Below are 25,518 nucleotides of genomic sequence, written 5' to 3'. Positions count from 1 at the left end.
TTGCCCAGTATATTTATTATTGTTGAATTATGAACTTGGATTTTAACTTAGGCAAGTCAGGCCTGCAGTTCTTTAGAAGTTGTTCTGGTTCTTTTGTGACCTCCTGGATGAGCCTCTTGGATCAATTTTGGTCATCTGGCCCATCCTGGGAAAGTTCACCGCTGTTGAAGTTTTCCTTATTTGTGGATAACGGCACTCACTGTATTTGCTGGAGTCCCAAAGCCTTAGAAATGGTTTTCCAGACTGATAGATGTCAGTCTTCTCAGCAGTTTCTTTAGATCATGGTGTGATGTGTTCCTTTTTGAGATCATTTAGCCTTTTTCAATTTGACAGACATCCTCTAGTCAACACGTTTCTGATTAAACAAAAATAGTTCATTAAATAGTTCATTATCTTTGTTTTATGGTCTGAAACACTGAAGTATGACAAGTATGCTAAGAAATTAGGACGGGGGTAAACACTTGCTTTTATTATAATCACCTGTACAAACAAGATGAACAAGTCATTTCCAAGAAGTGAAAGATGCTGGGAGAATATTTAATTCCTATTATTTGCTGTATTTGCTACGGAAGCGTAGAGCTGCCACCCAGGCAAAAGAAAAATACAAGTGTATCACGTTATAACGTGAAAAGTTTATTGTTCTAACAAGATACTTTTCCTGTTTGTACAATATACTATCATGTTTGTACAATATACCTTTCATGTTTGAACAACATAATATCACGTTCGTACAATATACATAATTATCACGTTCGTACAATATAATTATCACGTTCGTACAATATAATTATCACTATAATTATCACGTTCGTACAATATAATTATCACTATAATTATCACGTTCGTACAATATAATTATCACGTTCGTACAATATAATTATCACTATAATTATCACGTTCGTACAATATAAATATATTGTACGAACGTGATAATTATGTATATTGTAATAACGTGATATTATGTTGTTCAAACGTGAAAAGTATATTGTACAAACATGATAGTATATTGTACAAACAGGAAAAGTATCTTGTTAGAACAATAAACTTTTCACGTTATAACATGATACACTTGTATTTTTCTTTTGCCTGGGTGGCAGCTCTACGCTTCCGTAATTTGCACTGGTTTGATTTCATTTTTTTATGTGAGAACCTCTCACTTGCCTAGGATTTATGTAGGTTTCTCTCCTTTGCTCTCTGTTTCACCATGCGTGTTTTTGTAAGCACTTTCTTCTCAACATACAAATGGAGCTGCAGTCAACCAAGAGGTGACACAAGGAACAAAAGATCAATTTTAGCAAGTGAGACATACTCATCTAAGGCATGCCCATCATTTTTCTTGCTTATATTTGGGGAAATAGTATGTTGATAAGAATTGTTATCATTTTATGGTATCCTAGATTCAAAGATCTTCTAATTTGACTCTTTTTAGAGGCTGGATCAGGTTGGGTATGGGAGTTGTAGGTAGCAGATGTCATATAAATCTTCCAGCAGTCAGTCTGGTGTCTTCTGTCTCTTCCTGACAGGAGTCCAGTTTCAAATGGAGGACTTAATCAACACACTCGATTAATAATGCAACATTTTGGCTGTGCCCATTGCTTAAATCCCTTCTGCGTTTCACAGCCCTCATTTCACACCTCCTTTTTCCCCATTACCAGTGTCCTTAATTACGGTGCTTTCAGACCAGGTGTAGAGTTGCAGGCTGACACTGAAGTGAAGAGTCGGCAGCTTGTTTGAGCACAGCGGCACCGAAGAAGGATCGAAGATAAAATCCTAAGGAGGTTTAATACTTCTTCAGCAGAGACAGGCATTATAGTGTTAGCAGTTATGAAGACTGTTCTCTGGCCTGTTCTCTCAGCAAAGCTAAAATTGTTCTCTACATCAACCAAAAGGATTTAACAAAAACTTTTCTGAGGGGGTTTCCTGCTTACATTTCAGGACATTTACAATGTGGTCAGCACCAGCTATTTGCATTGTGTGCATCTTATTTGGTGAGTACAAAATACAGTTTTTAGCCAGTCTTAATTTAAAAAAATAAAGTAAAATGTTCCTCTAATGTAGTATTACATGATAAATAAAACACAAATTGAATTAAAAATAATCAGTTAATTTAGCATTATTAGCTAATGGAAAGTCTTGACTTTTCCGTTGCAAGTATCATATATCGTGTGAATAGTAAACTTGATTGTTGTTTCTCAATCATAAAAGAAATCAATATTTGTTTCCTACTAAGCAACATAGTCATTTTGTATGATATGGGCATGGATGTCACGGCTTTTAATGATTTTGTTGAGCGGTTCTTTTTCCAGGGTGGAATAATTGTACAGCATACATCTTTAAAAAAAAAAAAAAAAAAACAAGTATTGGTTGCATAAGTTTGGATTCATGTTGTTTTTTCTCTTTTCCACACAAGGTCAGAAGGATGCATACAGGTTCAAATACATACACTCACTTTTAATACGTGATGCTGAAGGCTCTATGGTGTCTTATAACTTGACAAGACCAAGGTGTATTAAGATCTCGTCACTGATCATGATTGAATAGGGGTGGTAGTTTCTCTTTGCCAACATAAAAAGGATTTGTCTGATAGCACTCACTGGGGTGGCCAAAGTCCAAGGAGCCAAGATTCCATGATCATCAGTTGAAATAACTGTACATAAAAAGTTCTTAAGGTGTGTCTCCGCTTTGCAAAAATCTGAAATAAGACCTGAACTGTCACCTTCAGATGAGAAAAAAATAGTTAGGATGTTCTGGAACCATCACAGCTCAAGCCAGCCACGAACTGGAAACGGCCTAATGTCTATGACAAATACTGAGCTGTTTGGCCACAGTGACGAGAGGCATGTTTGGAGGGATAAAAGTAAGGCTTTCAAACACAAACCTCTGACCTTAGCCCTATTAAAAAGTTGTGGACTATGCTAAAGCCAGGTTGGTGTCAGGAAGCCAACTACTTTAAATGGACTCTTCCAATTCTGCCAGAAAGAGTGGTCAAATACACAGCCAGAATGATGCCACCAGCTTGTTCATGCCTGCCAAAAGCATCTGGCCAAGGTGAAATTTGTTAAAGAACGTTCAACCAAATATTAGTGGGGCTGTATGTATACATTTGAGCCTATATATGTATGCACTGTGTAATTTTAACCCTGTGTGACTTTGGGAAAGTTCCAGATAACTTCAAGCTTGTGCACCAAACTCGTTTTTTCAAGTCACTAAAGATGTATGCTGTACAACCATTCCACCCTGAAAAAAACAGTTCAAATAAACAATTTAAAGCCCCCAAAGTACCATGACATTCATGCCAGGGAACGTTTGACAACAATTGTTACTTTTTTGTTGTTGTTGTTTTTTGTTTTAAATAGTCTATATTGTCTATTTTGGTACCTAACGTTCTGTTTCTTTTTAGCCTTTTGTGTACAGCGCTTTGTGATTGCCTGTCTATGAAAAGCGCTTAACAAATAAACTTTACTCACTTACTAAAAGAGGCTTCAGACTTCAGTTAGAGTAAGAGCTTGCTGAATACATAGTATAAAAATAACACAATGACCCTCTTTCTTTCTTTCTGTTTAGCTTCAACAGGAATCATATGTGATGTCAAGCAAACGAGTTTGCAACCCAAATTAATGCAAAGAACCACAAACCAGACTCCTGGTGAGGGCACCAAGTTAGAAGAAGATATCCAAAAAGTTATTGATCAAATCCACTCTCTATCTAATGGAGATACACGCAGCTTCAGCTCCTCTACCACCAGAGCCGGTTTTGACTTAAACACATATTATGGTGCCCTGATAAACTTGTACAATATTTTTCAGCCACTGCTGAGAGAAAACTTCTTAGATGATCTTCCCAAAATAACAATTTGCATTCTGTCCGGGAGAGAGGACTGTGGACTGGAGGCAGAGCTGACAAAGACGGTGTCTCTGGAGTTAGCGAAACCACTGCTGACTTTTTTGACAACTCTGAGGTCGCAGACATGCTCTTCACTGACCACCGATGAAGAGTCAGGCAGCTTCTTCAGGACCTACCTCAGGATGGGGGATTCAGCAGCGTTAAGTGGTTTCCAAGAAACATTTATAAATATACTGTCGAGTCTCTCTCTCTCTAAAAACTTAATAAATGTGTTAGGTGGACTCATAGATGCAACAGTAACATACACCTTAAGGTTTGTGGCATTATTTATCCAAGTACCAATGGACTACACCAGAATAGCTTTACAGTTTGGAATAAAAGTCCCAGTTTTAGATGAAAAGGAGACCTGTCAACAAGGTAAAGCATTAAAAAAATACTTCTATTGTTATATTATGTAATTTTTTTGTATTCCAGATATTATCATTAAGAATTCTTCTACAGTTTTATGCTAATTCGATTTCCTGTGTGTTCCCTAGGAGACCTCCAGCAGCTCATTATGTGGTGAGTCATTAGTAAAATTTGCATAAACTTCATCTTTAAGCTGCCCTGTGGAGCTTTTTAACTACATCAGCACCACAGGGCAATGCTTTTCCTTCTTTACAAAACAAGGTTGCTGATAAAGCAGAAAGAATTACTGCTGTGAGTCGTATAATAGTCCTTTGAAGTGCCGGCTGGACACATTATGTAAGTGTTTTATACCTCAGTTAAAATTGTCCACAAGATGGATGTAGACACTAAACTAGTAAAGCCCCACTAGATCTCTTTACCATGACTTTACCATACCAGGCAGGCACAACATTATGACTACTAACAGGTGGAACGAATAACACCAATGATTTTGTATATTATATTTGATGTATAAAATGTACAATAATAATTAACTTCCTGTTTTGTTCAGGGGAATTAAGAACAATGTGAGCTGGTCTTTGAGTACATCACTGATCGATATCCTCCTGGACATCTTCCTCCCTCAAGATCAGTCAGCATTCATGCATCCAGGACCTGAATGTCAGACTCCTCCCAGTGCTCCCTCCCAACGCAGCATTTCATATGCTGAAAACAGCACTATAAATTATTATGACAACCTATGTAATAGCTACAATCTGGCCACCATCAACGACACAATGTGTGCTGAGATCCTCTCAAATTCAGGAGTAGAGTCTTCCACGCCTGTGGTCACGTTTTGCGAGGCTCTAAGCTCCCTCAGCTCCAACCAAATGAAGAATGTGTGGAGCAACATGTGTTATGTTATTCAAACACTGGCTTCTCCACTTGTTAGCAGGTCATCTGACTGCAGTTTTGACAACGCAGGGCCGGCCCTGCCGCCACCCCTCTCACTAAACCTCGTCGAGTTGCCAGGGAAGCCTCCAACCTCAAACAACTTGCATGCAACTATAACGACTGGTTGCAAAATAATGTGGACCCTGTCCTTGTGTCACTGTGCAGTGACAATGAACGTGTGGAGTTTGTGAAGCAGGTCTGTAGCAATGCTGTATTGATGCAGAAGCTGCTATCTGACAAGATGAACAGCTGGTTGTATGGATACTGCGCTAACTCCTCTGCAGACCCCGGCTACATGGTCAGTGAGTTCTGCCGGTATGACCAGTGGCTTAACAAGTTCACAAACATGGTGGATACCTCCCTGCTGGCGTTCTGCATGAGCCTCGACAGTGTCAGACTGACCAACCTCATCTGTGAGAACACTGGCTTCTTTATGTTTATAATGTCTAACCCTGAACATTTTCAGTTCATGCCTAACTGCACAAACGTACCTCCTCCACTGCCAATCCCTGGCTTGGATATCCAGTTAGATTTTTGTCACTACTCTGAGTGGCATGAGATGAATATTACCAATGATCTTTTGACAATGTGCATTCTCTTCGACCAGAGCACTTTCACTAAAAGGGTTTGCTCTAATGCAACATTTTTGGATAAACTTCTTCTTAGCACAGAAAATACCTGGCTTGAGGAACACTGCCGCACCTCTCTTAGCTTTCCACACCCCGAGCCTACAGAGGCCTTCAACATTGGAATGTGGTGTGACTACAATACGTGGGGAGAACGACAGGTGGACGATTCTGTGATCGGACTTTGTTGGCAGAATGATCAGAGTGCTTTTCAGAAGAGTGTCTGCTGCAAACAGTCTGTGTTGGAAAAGCTGCTGCAAAATCCTCTGAACAAATGGCTTACATCAGTCTGCACAGACATGGAGGAAATAACCGTGCCACCTCAGGTGGGTGTTTTACCTGGCAAGAATGAACATATAAAATCTAATTAACAAGCACAAAAAAGAAAGAACTGTTATTTTAAGCCTTATGTAGTAAAATAAGCCTGCATGAGTCTCTTATAAACAAAATCATCCCATTACATCCCAAAGTCCGAACATTTCTGTTCTGAAATCTGAACCTAAATATTCTTATCCACTCGTGCATTTTGTATCTTTACAGAAAAAAGAAACTAAAGATAACAGCATTAATTGCATATACAACAGTAAAGCCATTTTCTAACTGTTTTCTAACCATTTTCTAACTTTTTATTCTGATGTTGTGTTCACCATAAATGGTCCTGTAGGTGTGCAAGTACTCTGACTGGACCCGTCCCATCATTGTGGACATGACTGAGGTGGCTCTCTGTGCTGAGATGGACCAACTTAACTTTACCTCCAAAGTCTGTGCCAATAATACAGTCCTACAAAACCTGTTGGACAATCAGGACAACACCTGGCTAATACAGCACTGTGCCAACAACTCAAAAGACCCAGGGACATCTTCTAATAAAAGTGTGGAAGGCGAGACTAAACAGTGTCAGTACTCCAGCTGGATCACATCTCCACCAGATGCTGCACTCCTGGCTCTATGCTGGGAGAATGATCAGACCAATTTTTTCTTATCCATTTGCCCTAATGACAGTCTTCTCCTGTCTCTGTCCCGTGAGCCATGGAGCCAGTGGGTGAACAGGATGTGTACCACCTACACCACCTATACCAATGCCACCACCACCAACAACAATAGCAACAACAACACTAGCACCACTAAGGACCCTAATTTTTGCCTAGCAAGAAATCTGGTGAAGGAGTTCAACTGGAGCTGCCCTACCATCTTCGCTTCAGCCTGTCAGCCGTGTGCCACTCAGAATATGGTCCTGCAGACAGTAGTGCGCTGTTGGGTGGACAGCGTGCGGTCCAAGATGGTGGATCTGCTGACTCCACCTGTGGCTAGAGCATTGGAGCAAGCAGTCAGCACCACTGTGGTTGTCCTGCTATCCCTCGAGGAGGTTCAGATCACCCAGTGGCATGTCACCGAGACAATACGACCAAGTGTGCTAAAATCTGTGATCAACTATTTCAAGTTGGAGGACAACTCTGACAACAAGAGAGTCTTGCTACAGTGTTTTGGGGTAAGTGGTTCTTTCATGCACTCATGTGGATTATCAGTAGTGTAGTAGATACTCAGTAGTGGAACAAGTAGACAGACCAAAGGTTTAGAAATGCTCAAAAAAGGTTCTTTGCATTTTGCTCATGTTAATGTATTACAGTTGGTGATATATACGATTTTTCTGTTTTTTGTGAAGCTGGTAAAGGCAGCTCCACAAGAACAACTAACTACTGTGTATGACCTCCACAAATGTTGTACTGACAACATGTCGGCCTTTGGACCTTTGACGTCTTCTTTGAGGTCAAATAAGGTCACCTTTAAAAATACACTTAAAATGTTGGTGTGTTGGTGGTTCTTGGTGTCTGGGGCTGGGCGCTCATGTATGTACCGACTCACTCCTGGTGGCTGATTGGCGGGGCCTGGTGCCTGTGGCCCAACTGGGCCCCTTCTGGGGGGTGGGGTGCCCTCAGGCCTCTGGCCTCTGGGCCTGAGGCTCGGTCCTCTCTGGCACAGCTGGCTGCTGGCAGAGCCCGCGGGCACATCACTGCAACCTGGCCTCTGCTCTGTGGCTGCTGGGTGACCTCTCATTTGGGGCTCCTCAGCTCTTCCCAGGAGGGTGGCACGGTTGCCCCTGTGGTTGTCCTCCTTGGGTCCTCGTACTCTGGGGCCTCTGGATGTCTGGGGCCTGGATCTCCTCCATACCTGCTTCATGCCCTGGGGGACGGGGCTATGGCTCCCCACACTCCCTAGCAGATCGTTACATGGAGAAACCTTTTGAATACAAGCGTGCTGATCCACACAGGTGTACACATGGGTGTTCACGGACACAAACAACAATTCTGATGGCAAACGATCCAAACGGGATAGGCAAAAAAAACCAAAACCACCCCCCCCCCCCCCCCCCCCCCAAAAAAAAAAAAATACACTTAAAATTTTGTTGACTTTGTGCGTACTGGAAACATGCTCATCTCACCGACCTTTGCTCATTCAAGAATTTAAAAGGTGCCCAACTCAAGGACTGAACCTACCTTGTGTCTACACATAACTTAGCATCAGTGTTAAATAGCGTTTTAGGCACTTTGTTACTAGCAGCCTGATACAAAAGATTATCTGTTCCCATTTCTTTAATACAATACTGGTATAAAATTGTATTTTTCCACCAACAATTCGCCAGAAACTTGGCATATCTGTGTGTCCCTAAAAGAAACTAAAGTGAAAAAGTGAAGAACAGAAAGAGAAGTGTCAGGCCTAAAAACTATCTACAGGTTGTGATATCTGAAAATCATGACATTTAGAAATGGGAAAGAATCCATCAAAAACCTGACACACTTCCTGAGAGATGCATCTGGCCCTTCGGGTCTTGTGTCAGGTTCTTGTTGGCTTTTTTTCAGTGGAGGCTCTGTCATAGTTTGGAAGTCCATTTCGATCAGTGGTATTGGAGATCTTCAGATTTTGATCCACCATGCAATACAATCTGAAAAGTATCTGATTGGCAAGGACTATTCTGGAATTTTCTGCCGTAACAATGATCCCAAACACATAAAAACATACTTTGATAGAAAAAAAATCCCTATAAAAAAACCTCATAAAAAACGAGGTGTGGCAAAGTATTGCCCAGTCCTAATGCATATGTACTATGTTGATTTCTGCAACTATTTTTATTGTCATATTATTGAATTGTCATTATTACATTGATCTGTTATCTATGTAGGTTTTTTGGTGGTTTGAGATAATTTGCTGTGCTCTGTTTTGCTTTGAGGCTCAGCGAGAGTCTGTTAGTCAATGAGAGCTGATCGAGTATATTTTAGCACCTTTCTCGGAAATTCACTCTGCAGGTTAATCAGAGCGTAGTGTGAGTAGAGATTCACCTCATCTTTTATTCAGAAAGACTCAATCTGTTTCTGTGTAGTTCCGTTCATTGGCTTTATCATTCATCTAATTATTCATCATATCACTTACCATTAGCGTCATTTGACCTTCAGTGTACAGCTGGTGTCCAGTTACACTTCTGTCACTGATATCCAGATGATGAGTCTCTTCCTCTGGGTGTTAATCTCTCCTGGCTCACAACTGATTTGACACTTACAATAATGTGTCAAAGGGGACAATTGTATTATATGTGTCTGATGCTCCTTCTATAAGGTGCTATTATAACTGCATATTTCCCTTTTGTAGACGGTGCTAAGCAGCCTGCTGCAGACAGGAAGAAACCTGCAGAACACTGACGAAATGCTTCTCATTAAGGTAAGATATGTTGTATAATAATACTAATGCGAATTGCCACAATATCCAGTTTATTGTTCACCTTCTTTCCACATGTGCAGGCGTACTTCAATTTATCACCGAGCAGCCTGAGGCCAGTGCTCAAAGAAGCTCACAATCATACCATCAGACTCATCCTTCAGTACTACGCCAGTGTCAAAGACACACTGCAGGTGAATAAGACCACCACCACCACATCCGCCTTTTAATTTCCCTTTCCAGAAGTCTTAGTTGTCAGTTTATCTGTTGTATCTCTTTGAGGCACAGTTTTCTCGCTGACATTGTTTTCTTCCGTTTGCTAGTTGCCCAATGAGTACCTGTCCGGCATGGTGTCAGAGATACTGCAGACTCACCTGGTAAAAGATGTTACTCTTTTCCCTGAGCTCGCTCAAATGCTGACTAAAGCCAGCCCAGCTGACATCCAAGCTTTGCCTCCCTGGCAGAGCAACATCAAAGTGTAAGTGATGGAGTTTCTTTACTAATGAGCTCACCACTCATGCATCTAAGCATTATTATTTTTGTAACTTATCACATTGTCCCGTGTGAGGGATTAAAACGGTGTCTCTGGTTCCTGAAAGGCCAACATTTTAATTTTGTTCTTGCGAATATCTTGGAAGTAGGACATATTTTGCTGGACATAATTTTAAACCAAAACTATGAGTTTTGACTCTAACTGTGGCTATGTTGAACCCTTACAATAGTATGTCCACAGACTGCCATTTTATCAGGTACAAATTTGCAGGTCTTGATTGGACCTCCTTTAGAACGACCTTAATTCTTCATGCCATAGATTCAACAATGTACTGGAAACCTCCCGCAGAGATTTTAGTCCTTATTAATATGATAATGTCACATAGTTCCTGCAGATTACATTGGCTGCAGATTATGTTTGGCTGCACACCCATGATGTGACTCTCTTGTTTTACCACATCTGAAAGGTGTTTTACTGGATTGGGGCCAAAGTGTGCTGGAAAATGTTCCTCGCACCATTACACCACCACCACCATGGTGACCTTACCATCTCAGCAGAACTTAAGACTTATCAGTCCTATCTTCTATTGTCTAATTTTGGAGAGCCCATGTAAATTGCGGCCTCAGTTTCCTGTTTGTAGGCGACATTAGAACGACTCCTTTGCTGCTATGCTTCATTTAGAGTCACATAAATAGTCTTTTTCCCTCCTTCTAATGCTCGCTTTGAACTTCAGCTGGTCATTCTGACCAGGCTTACATGCCTAAATGTGCTGAGCTGTCCATTTACATGAAGAAGCAGCTGAACATGTGAGGCTATTAAAGTGGCTCCTGAGTCAATGATAAAAAAAGAAAGATAGCATAATAGGTGTGAAATTTAAAAGCATCCATTCTCATTTTCAGGTTAGGATGAGGTGCTTTTACTCAAAGAGAAAGAAAATGGGTCATGCTTTGTATCATTTTACTTTGCTGAACATTCACTGAGATACATTTCAATATATTTTTCTTCCCTGAGAAAATGCCTCTGGGATCTGAATGAAGTCAGAAGGGAAACAATGCGTTGCCATGCAGAGTCCAGAGCATCCATTATACATTGTAAATAATGTAATGCAAGCTGGTTCTCAGAGTTATCTTAATCCAGATAACGCTTGTTTTTTTTGTTGCAGTTGTTTTCCAGTGTCTCACTTTGGAAAATCATTTTCTTACTGTAAGAAATCTGCATCTTAAATATGTACCTGTTGGCCATGGATATTTAACCTAATATATAATAATGAGACTGGAAAAAAGGGGGAAATGGTGTTAGAATGGATTTAATCATTAGGCTGCTATTATACTTTGATTTTTATATGACCTAAACTTAAGAGATTTGAAGTCTCTGATAGTCTGTCTATCAGAAAAATATCTTTATTCTAAGTCAAGCTAAATTTAATGATGCCAGCCAGTACTATACTATATGCAGTAATTCAAAGAAAGTCACATATAAATAAGTTTATTATTATTATTTTTTAACTCTTCAGCAGAAAGTTCAAACAAACCTTATTATTTTAATGTTTTTGCTCCAGTCGGGACAAAATTAATGACATCTTAAAGAGCATGACCCCGGACCAGCAGCAGGCCTTTGGATTGTGGTACAGCAAAGCATTGTCCCCCTCCAGCATCACCAGAGGTCAACAGTCGCTCATCAAGGACACAGGAAACCTGATCGCCTACCTGCCCTTCCAGAACTTCCAACACCTCTCAGCTGCTCAGGTAACGGCCCTCTGAGCTCTGACACCTGGCAGGGAAACTTGAGAAGCAAGCAGCTAGTTGGATCAGCTCCAGGGCAGAACACAGCCACTTGTCACACGCTGGTCAAAAGAAAGCACTGACTCATCTGTCTCTGTCACTACTGTGGGTTTTATTCTAGGGGCCAGTGTTCAATAAGTAATATTGGGAAAACATGAATTAGGAATGAGCATGGCTACTGATATTTCAATACTAAAGTAAGAATAAATAAAAGGTTTTAAAGGAATCGTTTCAAACTTTGTCTTAGTCTTTTTATCCTCAAATTTTACACTGTACGGTTTTTTTCTTTCCTTGTCACTATATTGCAAAATGTATTGGCCCATTTTTAATACTTAATTGTGATATGTCACTTTTGTAATGCTTTCATCGGCAGCTGCTTGATGGGCTGGATGTGTTGCAGAGAAACACCCTCACTCCACTAAAGCAGGAATTTATAGCACGCAACCTCATCAGCACCTACAGGAACCTGACAGCTCAGGACTTTTCCAGGTTTGGAATGACTATAGGAAGGCATTTCCAACATTTTCCTTCCATGTTTTCTTTTTGTAATCATAGATAAAACCTGACAGGACACAATGTGTTGATGCATGCTTAATAATCCAGGAAAGGAAATAAATCCCCCAAAAGTTTCAGCTGTATGCAGCATTTTCTCATCCAAGTGAAATCGCTGAAGAAGTTTTGGGACAACAGTAATTAGTTTTGATGTAATGTTGCTGGATGATCTTTTTTAGGTGCATTTGAACCTTTTATTTTATTAATATAACTTAATAGTTTGTCATATATACAATCTACTTGCTTGACTTCCAATCCTCATAACTAAATTTGCTTTAAAAGTATCACCTACACACAATATTAAAATTTCAAGGTTTGTTGTAAGGTTTTTTAAATTATTTGACAGCATGTGTACTTTGTTTAGGTTATAGAAACCTTTAAAAATGACTCAAAAACCTTTAAAATAACCAATCAAACCAATTAAAAAACTAAGATCTTTCTTTCTTTTGTAAAATTAAATACATGTAACATTTTGGCAGGTGTTTCCTGTGTGTGTGTGTGTGTTGTTGAAACATTGCTTTGTGATTTCAGGCTGGGTAGTATCGCATGCCTGGCAGACCCAGCTGACCTCGATGTTTATAAAGGCACCGAGGCTTTCAGTGTGATCCGGGAGAGTATTATGAGCTGCACACGTAAAGGACTCCGTTTGCCAAGTGACCTGGTAAGAACAGAACTCATGTGCAGTTCCTTCACTGTTTTTTTAAATGTATGCTTTCATGTAATAATTGTCTTAACTTTGTTGGCAGGTTTTCAATATTTTACTGAACACCACCGAGCTGCAGGTCCCGTCTGCGGTCCCTGCTGAGCGCCTGGCAGAGATCGCGCTCCTCCTGCCCTCGCTGGGTGTGACTTTCCTGCAGGGTCTCTCTACGTCTCAGCTGCTTTCTGTCCTCCCCACCCTGAACTCTATTCCATTCAGTCCTGCACAGGTAGAGGAGTGAATTAAACCTGAAATCTATACCAGAAGCTGGTAACCACAGTCATCATCTGTAATTGGTGTAATTTCCTTTCTTACTAGCAAATTGACTCTTTTCTTTCCAAGGCCCGGTTTCAGTGAGTGTACAATCATGTGTTGGCAGTAGATGGTTGGATTTCGTAGCAGCTGGTCGGAGTTTTATATCTTAGGAACAGCTGACAGCCTGGCAGCCTGTCTCCAGCACTGGTGACAGGCCTCATGAAGAACAGACCTAAGCTTTACCTCATCCTCTGCTCTCATCTGAACTGAGGCCTTTTGCGTTTTCCTCAGCCTCACAGCTGTTGGTTTCATATGTCTTTAAGGAGTCTTGCAGAGAAGTAACATCTTCAAAGCTACACATTGTTTGTGCCATTTTGACCGAAACGGTTGTGTGAACAAGTGTTACTAAATCCCACAAGACGTTCATATTTTAGGAAACGGTGAATTTAACCAACATGTTGACGAGGTGTTTGAATTACTTGTTTTGTTTTTAATGTTTCAGGCAGCTGTAATAGTAGACAAGCTGTCTTCAGTCAATGGAGTAAGTTATTTTGGAAACTCATCACAGTGAAGTGAGTTCAGTTATTGTCTCTGTATTTTTGGGCCTTACACTTACATCATCATCATCTCTCTCCCTGCTGCCCAGTTTATCCCAGACCGGCTGGGGGAGCTCAGCTCTCTCATTGTAGGAGTGAAGACAGAGAGCTTGCTGACGCTTACATCTGATGAACTGCTCTCAACCCTTGTTGCTATTTCACAACACACACAAGGTCTCTGTCTGCTTGACAGAAAAGGCCTCCTCCTCCCTCCACAAGCCAATGCTATAGCCACCAAACTCTGGGTAAAACACACACACACACACACACACACACACACACACACACACACACACACACACACACACACACACACACACACACACACACACACTAAATGCCACAGTTTAATTTGAAGAAATGCATTGTATTTGTAATTTACTGTATTTGTTTTTGTTATAGCCATGTAATTGACTTTGAAAATTAAAGGTTAACTCTTTTCTGTCTCCTCCTTTAGTTCAAACAGGGATCTTTGGGCTCAAATCAAGGGGTTCAAAATGTGGGTTTACATGAGGGTGATGGACAGCTTGACAGATGAGGTCTGGAAACTGTGATGTCTGCAGATTACATTGTGATCTATCGTGAGAGTAGGGAGCAGGAGGAAGAGAGTCTGGAGAGGTATCCACTGGAGAAAAGAGGAACGAAAGTTAGTAGAAGCAAGACAGAATACATGTGTAAAAGCAAAGCTGCATGAAGGTGAAGGTAGATGAGTTTAAATACCTGGACAGTGCACAAGCGAGGTGAGTGCAGCCAGGGTGGAGCTGGTGGAGATAAGTATTGAGGGGTTATTTGTGACAGAAGGAAGCAGCAAGCGTGAAAGGGAAGGTTTACAAGATGGCAGTGAGAACTGCTGATGTACGGTTTGTCTATAGCTGTACCAATAAATAAAAACACAGGAGGCTGAGCTAAAGATGGCAGAGTTGAAGATGCTTAGATCTTCATTGGTAGTGACCAGAATGGACAAGATTAGAAATAAGTACATAAGAGGGACAGCTCAGGTTGAGCATGTTGGACAAAAAGTTAGAGAGGCAAGGCTGAGATGGTTTGGACACGTGCAGACGAGGGAAAGTGGATATACTGGCCAAAAGATGTCAGGCAAGAGGAAAAGGGGAAGAACACAGAGAAGATTCATGGTAGTGGAGGAAGACGTGGAGAACGCTGGTGTGACAGAGGAGAATGCTAGGGATGGGGTGAGATGGAGGCAGTGGCACCTCCTAAAGAGAGCAGCTGAAAGAAGAAGAATGCATCTGTGTCGAGCACCTGCTGCAACGCTTTGTGTTATCTTTACTGTGTTTAAATCAGGGCTTCCCAGAGGTGGTCACCTGGTTGAACGATGTAGCTCCTTTGCTCGGCTGCACACCCCTAATCAGTGTTCTTCCGAGGAAACGTCTACTTGTGAACAACCTCTCCAATACATCTAGAAAACCCTGGAACACACAGCAGGTATCACAACAGCGCACATCTGTGACATTAGCGCCTGCTTTGCATTACCGCAGAGTGGTAAACAGCTCAGCTTGAATAAATATAAAAGCATTATTAGGAATTCAAAACGGGGAAAGGAAAAGGAAGGAAAGGGTAGGAAGTTTACATCTTTATGCGCTGTACCAACACTTCCGGTATATGAATACGTAAAAGCTTCTCACAGTGAAGCAGGGAGTTCTCTGTTGTGTTTTGATCTCTTCATGCTTCCTCTTATTGGATATGCTTCCTCTCTGTTGTGAGAAGGTGTGCATGACGCTATCTCGATTAGCTGCTAAATTATTAAGTGAAGAATGGCATCATCAGCGACACTGTGAATGGATCAACCTGTACGCTACCACTACAACGCCAACACTTTTCCACTTTCTTCCCCAGGCTAAAGGAATTTTCAGAGAGGTTCTTGATACTAATCCAAATCTGATCAAACAACATTTCTTGTAAGTACACTTAATCTGACGGACAGATGAACATGCAATCATAGCAATTGTTTTCTTGTCTGTTTTCAAAATATATGAACCCCTTTGATGGTTGATGCTCTTATTTTCCAGCAATTTTGCAGCTTTATAAATTAACTATTGCGCATCTATTGACTCTAGGAGTCTGGGAACGCTGGGGCAGGGTGTGAGCTGTGCTGTCTTAAGAGATCGTTTTCAGGCAAATCCGTCACGTTCTTCAGTGAGAAGCATCCTGGCCTTGCTCAGGCAGCAGCCTGGTCTTCTTCACACCTCACTGGTAATTACACATCAATCAATTCCTGACATTTAAGATATTTACGTTAATTCAAGGATCATTAATGTGTGACTTCTATTATGTGTCTGTTGTTCTGGACAGAAAAACTGTATAATCGAGGTGCTCTATCAGTTTGAGTTCTTCTTTGAACTGCTTGAAGATCTTGGAGGTGAAATTGCACTTTCAATGCCGTAAGTCCAAAGCTGGCATTATAGTTACTGCAGAGAAACTTTAATCTCCATAAGATTTGCATGCCTTTTGTGAAAAATGAGTATGTGTGCAATGCAGGAGACCCTTGTGTACTCTTTGCCCTGAAACAAAACTCTGGATTGTTTTGGTCTTGTGTGTTTGTGTCTTGCAGGGTGAGTGCCATAAAAAGGTTTTCCACAGATATGATGAACAGTCTCAGGAGGATGATTATAGCAGGACCGCATCACTTTCTCCTGCTGTCCCGAACAAAGCAGCTGCTGCTGGTGGATAAAATGGCGCAGAGGTTGGTAAGTAGAGCCTGATTTCCCAGTTTCCCTTTTCTGAGGTTCAATGGAAAAAAAGCTACCAAAAGAAGATAAAAATGATAGCAGTTATCTGGATTTATTCTTGTGTTTGTCTTAAAATATAATCTGAGCTTCTTCTAAGTTTTAGCTAAGACCAAAAACACCGTTAAAATTAGCAACTGTCAAACATTTACAAACAGCGGAAAAGTAAGGTGGAAGTTTAAATATTCATCCATCATCAGTTAGGAACATAAGAACTGCACAGTACTCGGTACTCACCACAGAAATGAGCGCCTTGCTAAGATAACACACATCAAAAAAAGGCGCATCAGTGTTTCTTATAGGTTCATTTCAGTGTGGACGTCTGTGAGATCAAGTTCAGTAGATCAGATTAGTTTGGAGTCCGCACCTCACCCCCATACAGATACTGTTGAAGGATCTCAAGAGCGTATGACACTTTTTAAAGTCTGATCTGCAGGTATCAGAAATGTTTGTTTAACGTTACTTCTGCCATAAAAGGTGCCAGCAGTTATTAAATCCACTAGCATGTTGAATTTTGAATGTATGCAAGCAAAAAGGTTTTTATTAAAGAGTATACACTGCTTCTGAGTTTTTGTTAAATAAATAATGACATGGTGTAATATGTCATGTGTTGTGTAATCTCAGGTTGTAAGACATGGTTAAAAGCTAGTTAACTTTAACAAAGAGTTAATAAATTGTTTTTCTCTGCCAGCTTTTAGTTAGTACAGATTTCTTGTTTCCCACGTCTCTTGAAATATCCTATTTTTTATTTATATATTTTTTTGTGCTTCATTTCCAGGACATGTATACAGGCGTGTTCACGGAGGAGGAGTTCCGTTTGCTTGGCATCATGGCACCGTTTGTGGGAGATGAGGTTTTTATTCAGGTGGACCGCAGGTTCTTCGTTCAAAATCTGGATTTCCTCCATGGGCTCTGCTACAGCAGCACCAAGATGGAAATCGTGGCTCGTATTCTCCAAGAGCCTGCTGCCTTTGGGTAACATTACCACAAACCGAACTGTCTGCTGAAAGGAGATACAGTGTTATTCAACATTTATTCAACACGTGATTCTCAGGAAAACAGCAAGACTGAGCATCTGTGTGAGCTGTAAAATAAATAAATAAATAAAATTAACATAAAGATCTGAAATGATAACATGTTACACAGAAAGGTTAAATTGGTCTTTAGGTTAAATGAGAAATAATGACAGGAAACAGTATTTAAGAACCCTTTCTGTGGGCAGCTCTTCTTTAGGTCACAAGTTTAGAAACACATGTATGCTAATCCACATTTTGTCTTTTGGCCCGATTGTTTCCTATCAATCCCAACCAGCCGCAGCAGATGGCTTCCCCTTTCCTGAGCCTGGTTCTGCCGGAAGTTTCTTCCTGTTAAAAGGGAGTTTTTCCTTCCCACTGTCACCCTAGTTCTTCAGGAGTCATCTGATTGTCAGAGTTTTCTCTGTGTTATTTTCCTTATAATTGATCTTACAATACAAAACACCTTGAATTGACTGTTTTCATTTGGTGCTATATAAATAAGAATAAATTAAACTGAATTAATCACAAAAATAATTATAATATTTTGTGTGGCGACTGAGCTCAACTGCTGAAAACTGAAATTAAGGTATATAATTAATTAATTTCTGGCATTTCTACAGCATCTATAGCAGTTGAGGTATAGGATTAAGATGACAAAATATCTTTGCATTCCCTGTAAGGTCACTTACCCAGCCTACGCTAAGCTTCAGCTGAAAGCCTCCATGACGTTAAAGCACTGATAAACTTGATCATTTATTTATAGCTCAGTGATGATGAGTCGATTTCCTTCACTGCACTTCATCTTTTATTATGATGTTTTTATGTTAATATGCACTGCTCTTTTTATATAGATTTGTATTATTAACGTTGTATTAAATTGGATAACTAATATAATATTAATATTCCCAAACAATCTAACTGTAGTTTTATCAGTCCACAGTTGGTCTGGGTGGGTTTTTTTTGGCATGTCAACCTTTGTTGTGATCATAAGTTTAGAGTTCACATCATTTTTCCAAGCTACATTGTTACTGTAGAAATTATATATTCATTGTGAAAAGGAAGAATGCAATGAGGTCTGTGTCATTGAACTCGACTATTTGTTCATAAGTGTAAGTTAGATGTGACCATTTTAGGAATGAATTTTAAAAAACTGTAGTTCACTTACTTTTTCTTGCACTGTATTTATTATGTTTTTCCACGTCAACTGCATTATATATATACTAAATGGGTGAGAATTTTAAGAATGTGAATGTATCCATAAAATATTTAGTTCACAGAGGCATGAATTAATCAACAAAGTCCAACACAGCAGTTTTTAGACGTTGGCCTTGTAAGGATGTTTCTTTTACAGTTTTTATAGGTTTTAAAATGAAAATGAAGTTATATGAAATTTATTTTCAAAACTTTCCACTGATAGAGGCTTTTCACACAACCTGAGATAAAAGGAACAATGATAGCATGATCTTGTCTCCCCCTCATAGCCCAGTGGAGAACTGGGACCAGACAACACTCAGTCAGGTGGACCGCTTTCTCTTCTTCCTGCCTCAAGACAAACTGCAGCAGATTTCCCTGGTAAGTTTATTGCTGCACTTCTTTCAGTATTTAATACTTAATATCTGAACCCAGAGCCTGAATAGTTCCACATATTATTATTACTTTTTTCAAAGTGCAACACATTCGCTGAATGTCCAGAAGTCCACAGTGGAGCTTTGTGTCAGAACTTGATCCAATGACATGTTAAGTCAGAGCCTGTAAAGAAATCTCTTGGGTGTCACATCTCCCTAAGGTGTCAAGATCAGGTGATGAGGTCGCTGTCTTCCGGTAACCCATTCAAATGTGCGTGTTGCTGTCTGTGTGCCCGCAGGCATTGATGACTCTGGAACGAATAGAGAAGCTGTTCATGAGCCACCATCAGTGGGAACGTGGGGACATCGGGATGCTGTGTTCAGATGAGACTGAGAGGAAGACCATTTTTGAAAGGCAGCAGTTTGTTCTGCAGTTTTTCCTGGGCTTCCTTAAACTAAATTCTCAGTCATGTAAGCCTTACTTTGGTTTCCAAAATCTCTTACAATAACCTTGTATGGTTTTCATCAAATTTGGTGGGATTAAGATTTTCTTCAGTGAATGTAGCATTCTCTGCTGCCTTTGAAGTGTCACAAGACATGACATGGACCCATACAAGGGCTCTAGGGAGGAAGAGGTTCATATCAGTCTACAGAAAGCAGACTAATTTAGTTAGCTTATGTTAGCATATACTCTTGAAAAAAGGTGAAACAGCCGGCGAAGATTTTTTAGTTCTGCAAAGAGCACTTTCAATTTTAATAACTTCAAGTAAAAAAAAGACATTTTAATTATGTGCAAAGGTGTTTCACGATCAACAGTCAAGTTGCCAAACAGTGAGGGGACATCCACTGTAAAATGTATGCGGCTAAAGATGGAAAAACTGGATCGATTACAGTAAATGTTCCATTTTTTTGGAAATCAAGGTCCTGAAGTCTGGAGAAAGAGAAATTTAGAAATTTCAGTATCGTAAATCTTTCTTTCATTGAGCTTGCATTTCTAATTTTCATGGGCTAAAAGCCATAATTAATAATAATCAGTTTAACCAAAAAAAATAATCAAACAAACACTTTCTCAATAGTTCACTTCCCACATAATTAATATAGAATATATGAAAGTTAGCCTTGTTTATTTAAAGTAGGAAATTAGGAAAAAAAATCATCCACCTTTTCTTTCAACTTTTTATGCTATATAAAGTCTATATACTCTGTTATGCAGTCATATAGAGGGGAGGGGGGGGATTAGTGGTAGGCAAACAGCATAATGAATGAAAAATAGGCAGTGGGGTAGTTAATATAGCTTTGTGATGCTCTCTATTTAGTATGAATAACGTAGTTAAGGTAGTGAGTGAATTGGAAATACGGAGTGATAATGTTTATCTTTTATTTATTATCCAATCACGTGACCAGGCTTGATGGAAAAAACGTTTTATCACCTCTAAGTAAAGACTGGAAAATGAACTGAAACAGTGGTCCAAAAAAACCAAGTTATTAACCCAACCATTGTTTTGGACGGAACTGTTATCCTTCTAAACATTGTTTGTATTATTGTCTTTTGGTACAGCTGAAAGCGCAATGCATTTGTGCGTATGAATTTCTTTGCAAATTGACTTTTGTAGCAGGAGAACTTGCTGATCTTCTAACAGTGAAAATTAGCTTCTTGAATTAAATTTTTAAGAAAGACTTTGGCTAATACTTTTCAGAAAACAAAAAAACTTGACAACTTCAAAACTAAGCCATGGTTATATTACATTGCTGACCCATTTTCATAGATAATCTCCTGATCATATGTTTGTGTGTGTTGCTGGCCAGTGACTCCAGTGGTTCCTACTTGTGAGATTCTGCATACAACAGCCCCCTCCGTTTGGCTCTCCAGCAGTTTGACTAGCATGCCTTCATCTGCCTTCTCCAACTGTCTGGAGCTGATGGGTCACGACCCGTTTCTTGCATCCTACCAACGCACTGAAGTGCTCAGGAGAGTCAAGCAGGTCAGACTGATTGTTAATCTGAATCAGTCCAACAAAAACCTCTTACATGTGTTTCATTTGATGATGGACAAAGTTTACAGGTCTTAATACTGTGTTTCTGCTCTGTCTTTCCTCCGGGCCTCTCTGTATTAACGTGAATATATGAAGATATATGGCCCAGTCTCATCCTTCTCCCAGGCTTTGATCTCTCAGCTCGGTGTAATAGCGACACAGCTATCATTAGACGAGCTGAATGCCATTCGACTGACTGAGCGGAGAAGCATCGCTGCTCTGGGCACAGTCAGTGACTGGAATAGCAGACAGGTAAGTACTTTAGCCACTGCAGTTCAAATATTTACATGTTACATCAAAATTGCTTTGTGTTTTGGGCAGTTTTTATTTTGTCTGATAAGAATAATACCAGCTGTGGCATTATTGTGCTGTATTAGACTGGTTTATAACTTGTTGTCGTCCTAGCTGGCCACACTGTTTTCCACCGTGTTAAACTCCACCAAGCAGAATCCGAGCCAGCTTGACTCCAGCACTCTGGTGGCAATGGGATACATTGTGTGTGGCGCTAAAGCCACAGAGCTGAGGTCTTTCAATCCTATAGAGCTCAGGTGCGCACAATATCGGGAAATGCTTAAATGAAGCGCTTTTTTTCAAGCCCAGCTTGACACTTAAATTTACTTTGTACTCTGTCTCCCTCTGATGGCTGCAGTAAGGCACTTCTCAGGCTGGGTCGGCTGAGGCTGTCTTGCTCAGAGGAGCAGCTGCAAGCTCTTGTTGAACTGCTAACCCACAGCCTCGCTTTTGGACTCATGAGTTCCTGGGGCACCGATGTGTTCATTGAGATTGGAGTCCTGGCAGGTATTGTCTATTCATTGTCTTTTCCACGTGAATTTTAGTTGTACTATGCATAGTCCTACATCTGCCTTAATGTGTGGTGAGAGATTTAAAACAAAGACATTTTGTTTTCCTCTAAGCTTTGCTGTAAAAGCATTTGATTCATTGTTTCTAGCACCCTTTGCTCCGTTTCACTGGAACATTTTGCTTGTTTTTCAGTGGGTATCCCAGACATGGCCATGTCAGCGCTGGTAAAAGAGCAAATTGAGGGAATCGCACCTTTGGCTATCTCAATGATGGCACCAAAAAAGTTTGCTGTGAGTACAGATTTAATTAAACCAACCATATCTTGGGTGTTAAACATAAAGCACGGGGGCCAGAAATGAACCAACAAAGACTCCGATCCGGCCAACTGAATGGCTTTAGAAAATGTGAAGGAGGAAATACTATTTTGGACTTTTAAATGTGTTTTAATAACTTTTACAGCAATTCCTGCTAATGACAAACTCTCCCACAGCAATCCATACTACACCACAGTATATTATGTCAGAGATTAAACGGGTAGTAAACCTTCTTTTCACTGGCAGAAAGATTAGTTTCACTGGTCAGGGCCGATTATTGTAATATCAAGGTGAGCTAAACTACACTTACATATGTGTAAAAAGTCCATAATTTTTTAGTAACATTTGTTTTTTACAATAAAAAAAATGTATTCCTGTTTTTGCATCCATCTTGACAAATCTTTATCATGTCTTTCATTTATCTCTCTAAATCTATTCCCCCGCTGTGTGTTTTGTTTTCAAAAGGTGGTATTCTCCCAGGAAAAGATCGCCATGTTCTCCTACGAGCAGGCTGTTGCAGTAACTGATAACCAGCGCTCTGTTCTGTCAGACCTCCAGAAAACAGCTCTAGCTATGGTGCTGACACCCTGGGACAATAAGCTTGTAGACTTCAGAGGTAAAACCTGAATCACTGCTGTCCACTGATAGCCATTAAACTTGATTTGTCTTCTTTATGCATTAATCGCTTTACCTGATGAAAATATAATCGCCCTTATCAAAACTCTTACCAAAGTTTTATGCTAGTTTAGGTACATCTTGCTATTATCAGGTTGGATCCACTTTTGCTTTCAGAACTGCCTTACTTCTTAATTCCTCTGAGATTTTTCTCCATATTGACATGATAGCATCATACAGTTGCTCCAGATCTGCAGACTGCACAATCTCTTGTTCCACCACATCCCAAAGGTGCTCAATTGGATTGAGATCTGGTGTCTGTGGGGGGTGTCTTAGTGCAGTGAGCTCATTGTCATGCTCAAGAAACCAGTTTGAGATGATTTCAGCTTTGTGACATGGTGCATTACACTGTGGTCATAATGGGATGAACATGACACATCAACAACAATACTCAGGTAGGCGTGCGTTGTTGAAACAATGCTTGGCTGGTACTAACCTGCCCAAAGTGTGCTATGTAAATATATCTATCACACCATTACACCACCAGCAGCAGCCTGAACTTTGAACACAGTGAACCAACAATCATTTTTGTGTTTCCATGCTTTTTAAGCCAAATTGTGACCCTCCAATCTGTTTGTCCAATTTTGGATGACCCAGTGTGAAATTTAGCCTCAGTTTTCTGTTCCTAGCTGACAAGAGTTGTTTTCTGCTCCTGTTGCCCATTTTTTCCACACACTTTGAGCCGCTTAGTACCATGTGAGCATCATTTAAACACCACAGTCTGACTGAGTACTGTTGCTCATTACATCCATCCCATTATGACCACAGTGTACAATCTTCTGATGGCAGTTTCCAGTAGGAGGAGTTCACCAGCTCTCAATCCAGTAGAACACCAGTGAGATGTGGTAAAACTGGAGAGTCACATTATGGATGTGCAGCTAACAAATCTGCAGCAACTGTGTGATGCTATCACGTCAGTATAGACCAAAATCTGTGGGGAATTAAGAATTAAGGCAGTTCTGAAGGCAAAAGGAGACCAACCAGTACTAGCAAGCTATACCTAATAAAGTGACCTGTGAGTGTATAAATTAGTACTGTAATTTGACTCCCAAAATCAAGGCTGATGATAGCTGCTGTTGTTTGCTTGCTGGTTTCAGCACTTTGTTCTCATTGTACTTCTAGATGTTTCCAGTGTGCTTTCTTTTCTAACAGAGATTATGAACATTATGCCTTGCTGGATATGCTATGCATGGATACTCTAGGTGTGAAGAGAGTGCCTACAGTGATATGATTGTCATTTTTCACTGTGATTATTTTTTTTGTTAATGATATTCTAAGTCAGATAATCTGCCTGAAATATATTTTTGCATAGCTCTACATTTGTAATGCTTTTGCTGAATTCCTGTAGGGAGGTCACTGGGGTTGGCGTTGAGCCACAGCCCCCTGTGTCTCTTATTGGGACTGCTGATGCTGCTGACCGTCCTGCTCTGCCCTGACACATGACCTCGTTCACCCCAGCCGAATCAGGAGATCCCCTCATCCACATGATGATTGTCTGTCTGCGCAATGCTGTATTTCTTTGAAATAAACAGCATTTAAAGCTTTCCGTACTCTTTTTAGCAACACTGTAATTGATCTTGCATAACTATTACTTTACCATCAACATTTAGCACTGAAAGAACAAAGTTAACAGTTTGAGAGAGTAAGAGCTGTTTGTTTTAATCAGCAAGTCTATCTAATACCCACAGATCCTAGACTATTTATTTATTTTTGTACAAACCTATCTAAACACTGTCCCATATATATCCTTCTCAGGGATGCCATACCTAGAAATAATACTTAAAAATGATAAAGGTTAGAATATAATTGTTGTTCAGTTATTATGAGAGAAATCTGTTGTACTTTGTACAACAGAGAAATCTGTTGTACAAAGTTATTTATTTTTGGGGAACTATAGGTTTATGTGAGTAATAGTGATAACACTTTCTATATATCTGTCTATTTTGAGTTATCTTGATTACAAAACAATACTTAGTAGGGCCTGATTGTATTAGTATTAATCAACTTTGATCTGTTGTTGCTGTGAGTTTTGTACTGTTGTGCACAATTGGTGGTGTGATTAAAATGAATCTAAATGATCAATAAACTGAACCAATCTACCTCTGATTGACTCTTTTTATTGCTTTATTGCTTGTTAACAGAGCTGTGTAGTCTTACCCACAGTTGTGTTCACCATTCAAAAAGCATTTGACACTACAGATGACAGATTACTAAAGATAAAACTGGAGATAAGGGTATCAACGGGATGGCACATTCCTGGTTAAATAGCTACCACATTGATAGATACCACTGTGTGCAAATAAATAATAACTCCGGTTTCATTGTGAGGTTCAACAAGGAGGGCCCTAAACTGTTTATACCGTAGAAAGAGTTTGGAATAGCTTCTGAATGCAGTTGAAATTAGCAATAAATCAGATCAAAACAAAGCTTATCATATTTAGTAACAGACAAATAAGGAATGAAGTCAAAATCATG

The 25,518-nt window shown here is 40.0% G+C and overlaps 1 protein-coding gene across 1 annotated transcript; it reads left to right on the top strand.

The window, feature by feature from the left end:
* Positions 1–892: 892 nt before the first annotated feature.
* strc1 (stereocilin 1) lies at positions 893–25,268 on the top strand. The gene is made up of 29 exons (XM_085159748.1): positions 893–1,988; positions 3,565–4,260; positions 4,380–4,404; positions 4,802–6,136; positions 6,475–7,299; positions 9,453–9,521; positions 9,602–9,712; positions 9,842–9,996; positions 11,570–11,756; positions 12,166–12,281; positions 12,876–13,005; positions 13,091–13,273; positions 13,802–13,840; positions 13,946–14,140; positions 15,198–15,338; positions 15,750–15,811; positions 15,971–16,106; positions 16,206–16,294; positions 16,465–16,600; positions 17,418–17,614; positions 19,137–19,227; positions 19,520–19,691; positions 21,027–21,202; positions 21,350–21,505; positions 21,659–21,801; positions 21,903–22,051; positions 22,247–22,344; positions 22,834–22,984; positions 24,392–25,268. The coding sequence occupies exons 4-29, from the start codon at positions 5,402–5,404 to the stop codon at positions 24,484–24,486; spliced, it is 4,737 nt and encodes a 1,578-aa protein (XP_085015874.1). The 5' UTR covers positions 893–1,988; positions 3,565–4,260; positions 4,380–4,404; positions 4,802–5,401; the 3' UTR covers positions 24,487–25,268.
* Positions 25,269–25,518: the final 250 nt, after the last annotated feature.

The sequence above is a fragment of the Neolamprologus multifasciatus genome, chromosome 1 (assembly GCF_963576455.1).
Source record: "Neolamprologus multifasciatus chromosome 1, fNeoMul1.2, whole genome shotgun sequence".
NCBI lineage: Eukaryota > Metazoa > Chordata > Actinopteri > Cichliformes > Cichlidae > Neolamprologus > Neolamprologus multifasciatus.
Note: the sequence above shows the minus strand (reverse complement) of the source record. Positions and strands in the feature narration are given on the sequence as shown.